General features: G+C 51.5%; 1 protein-coding gene across 1 annotated transcript in view; it reads left to right on the top strand.

Moving 5' to 3' along the window:
* The first annotated feature begins 1,966 nt into the window (after positions 1 to 1,966).
* The window catches only part of RHBDF1 (rhomboid 5 homolog 1), a 21,495-nt gene continuing 21,070 nt past the window's right edge, over positions 1,967 to 2,391 (top strand). The window contains exon 1 of the mRNA XM_010177934.2: positions 1,967 to 2,104. Coding sequence (XP_010176236.1) covers positions 1,985 to 2,104 — 120 coding nt within the window. The 5' untranslated portion in view covers positions 1,967 to 1,984. The remainder of the gene's footprint in view (positions 2,105 to 2,391) is intronic.

Here is a 2,391-nt window from a genome sequence, read left to right as displayed (position 1 = left end):
CCCCCTAATACTCTTGCTACTCTCATAAGAAGTTAGAACAGACGCATTTAGTCAGCCCTGCGGCTCGGGGTGGAGGGAAGGAAGGAACTGTGTCCCTCTAACGTAGGGCACTGTGCCTGTACACACAGGGCCGTGGTGCATGTACGAAGGGCATGTCTGTACAGGCTCGATCATGGATTCCCAGACTTTTGGGGGCCTGTGGTATTTGCTGAAACCCAACCTTCATCCACCTACAGCTGAGTCTTCCCTTTCTGTCGTTCCAGCTCAGCTGAGCGCGGCGCTCCTGGCAGCCAGCCCAGCTTGCAGGACTGAGCTAGCAGCTGGTCTCCAGCTCCTTTTAGATGAGATTCTCCTCTCCTAACCCAGTCCAGGTCATCTCCCACTCCCTTTTGTTGACCTGTTTCCCCCCCCGCTGTGTCTCTTTTGCAATAATAAGCTTCACCATTTGTGTGGCTCCCTTTCCAGAGCAGCTGCAGGAATATGGGCTGCTGTGGGAATATGGTGGAAATGCCATGAAAAGCAGTATGTGTTTCTGAGAACCAGTGCCTAATTCAGACTGGGAAGAACCTTCACAGGTTGTCTGGCTCGGCCACTGTGCAAAGCAGGGCTAATTCAGGCTGCTGAGGGCCTTGTTTAATTAAGTGCTGACTGTGTCCAAGGATGGAGGTCCCACTGCCTCTGGTCCTGTCCTAGGGCTTGGCCCCTCTGAAAGAAGAATTCCTGTCTTGCATCTTAGACTTACTGTGCATTCAAAATAAGCTGACTATGTGAATATTGTAGGAGCACTGAGTTTTAGTGCAAACAGTGAGTTTTCTCCTGCTCCCTTTCAAAATGTGTGTGCCTGCAAAGGTAACTGGATGCTTATTCTATCTGTCCACCATGAGGAGGGGAAGAGGTTGTTGATTTTTGTGCCCCATAGGATCTGTGGCTTTGGACAATGCAAGGGAGGAGCTGGGAGGGAGTTGGATCTTTTGTCCCATTCAGCACACGTGCTTCCCATGGCTAGCTTGCGTTTGTGTGTGTGCTAGGAGAGGAAGAAATATGGGCTTGTAGAATAATTTAGGTTGGAAGGTACCTGTGGAGGTCTCTGAGCTGATCCCCCTCCGATGAAATCTATTTTCTTAATTGTTTCTCTGTGAAGAAGGTGCTCTGCCAGCCTGGAAGTATGTTCCCTGTTCCTCTGCATGCAGCCTAAATGGGAGGAGAAAGTTGCAGTATAGCAGAGTGGGCAAGATGACAGGGAGTTGCTCTGGTTAGTTTGGTGTTTTGGCAACACAGTGGTTTTTATTTAAATACCATATCATTATTATTTATGTATGAAAACCACTCTTGGTTCAGGATTAATGCCAGTTCTCTAATGTTCATGCTGCACCTCGATTACTCTGTGCACTGTGTCGTGTTTCTAGAACATGACTACATCTAAAGGTGATTAGAACCAGCAACGAGGAATGGCCATTTGCTAACTGCTGAGTAGTAGTTAGGTAGGACAGTGTGGTGCTTGGCTTTGGCTGGGCAAGGGTGCCTGTGTGAGTCAGAAGCTGTTTTGAAAGGCAGGTCAGTGGCTTTTGGTACTGCAGTTACTTAGCTGGCTGGACTGGATCCAGATCTCATTAAGATTTAATTCATAACTGGTTCTTAAGGAATCTAGATCTCACAGCAGTCTCAGCAAATCTTAATAGGAGGTGACTCTCAAACTTGTGACTGCGGTCTCTGGCTCCTGGCTTGAGGTCCTGCAGGCCTTAGAAATGCCCTGTGTCCTCTGACTGCCTGGTCCTGGCTGACCAGCGTTGACAGAAGCTGTGGTGCCTGGACCCTCACGAGGAGCTTGGGAAGTTGTCCTGTGTGGGGCGTGGGTCCCTCAGCCACAGCCTGCAGGAGGGGGCTCTGCTTGGCCCTGCTGTCATGCGCTGTGTTGGGAATGAGCCTGGCCCCCTCCCAACTGCGATTTCTCCTCTCTCCTAGGCCTGAGGACAAACGGGGGACGATGTCGGAGGTGCGACACGACAGCACGAGCAGTTTACAGCGGAAAAAGCCACCATGGTTAAAACTGGACATCCCGGTGCCAGTGCCGGTGTCGGTGCCAGAAGAGCCCCAGCCCGTGCAGGTACAGAGGTTGGGGGCAGGAGGGAGGGTCTGTGGAGCTGTGGGGGGGTTTGTGCAGAGCCTGTGCCCGTGGTCTCCAGCAGTCCTGGCTGAGAGAAAGGCAGCGTGCGATGGCAGGTCACAAGGCCCTGTGAGAGGGAGCAGAGCCATTGGGTAAATGTATGATCAGTAATTAACTCCCCCTTGAAGGGGATGTGGGAAGGATGAGGGTGGGTTGCTGATGTGCTCAGATCAGTGGACGTGACTGTTTGGATGTGGGGGATTGTGAAAAGTGTCCTGGCTTGGGGA

Source organism: Antrostomus carolinensis, unplaced genomic scaffold (genome assembly GCF_000700745.2).
Source record: "Antrostomus carolinensis isolate BGI_N321 unplaced genomic scaffold, ASM70074v2 scaffold27421, whole genome shotgun sequence".
NCBI lineage: Eukaryota > Metazoa > Chordata > Aves > Caprimulgiformes > Caprimulgidae > Antrostomus > Antrostomus carolinensis.
Note: the sequence above shows the minus strand (reverse complement) of the source record. Positions and strands in the feature narration are given on the sequence as shown.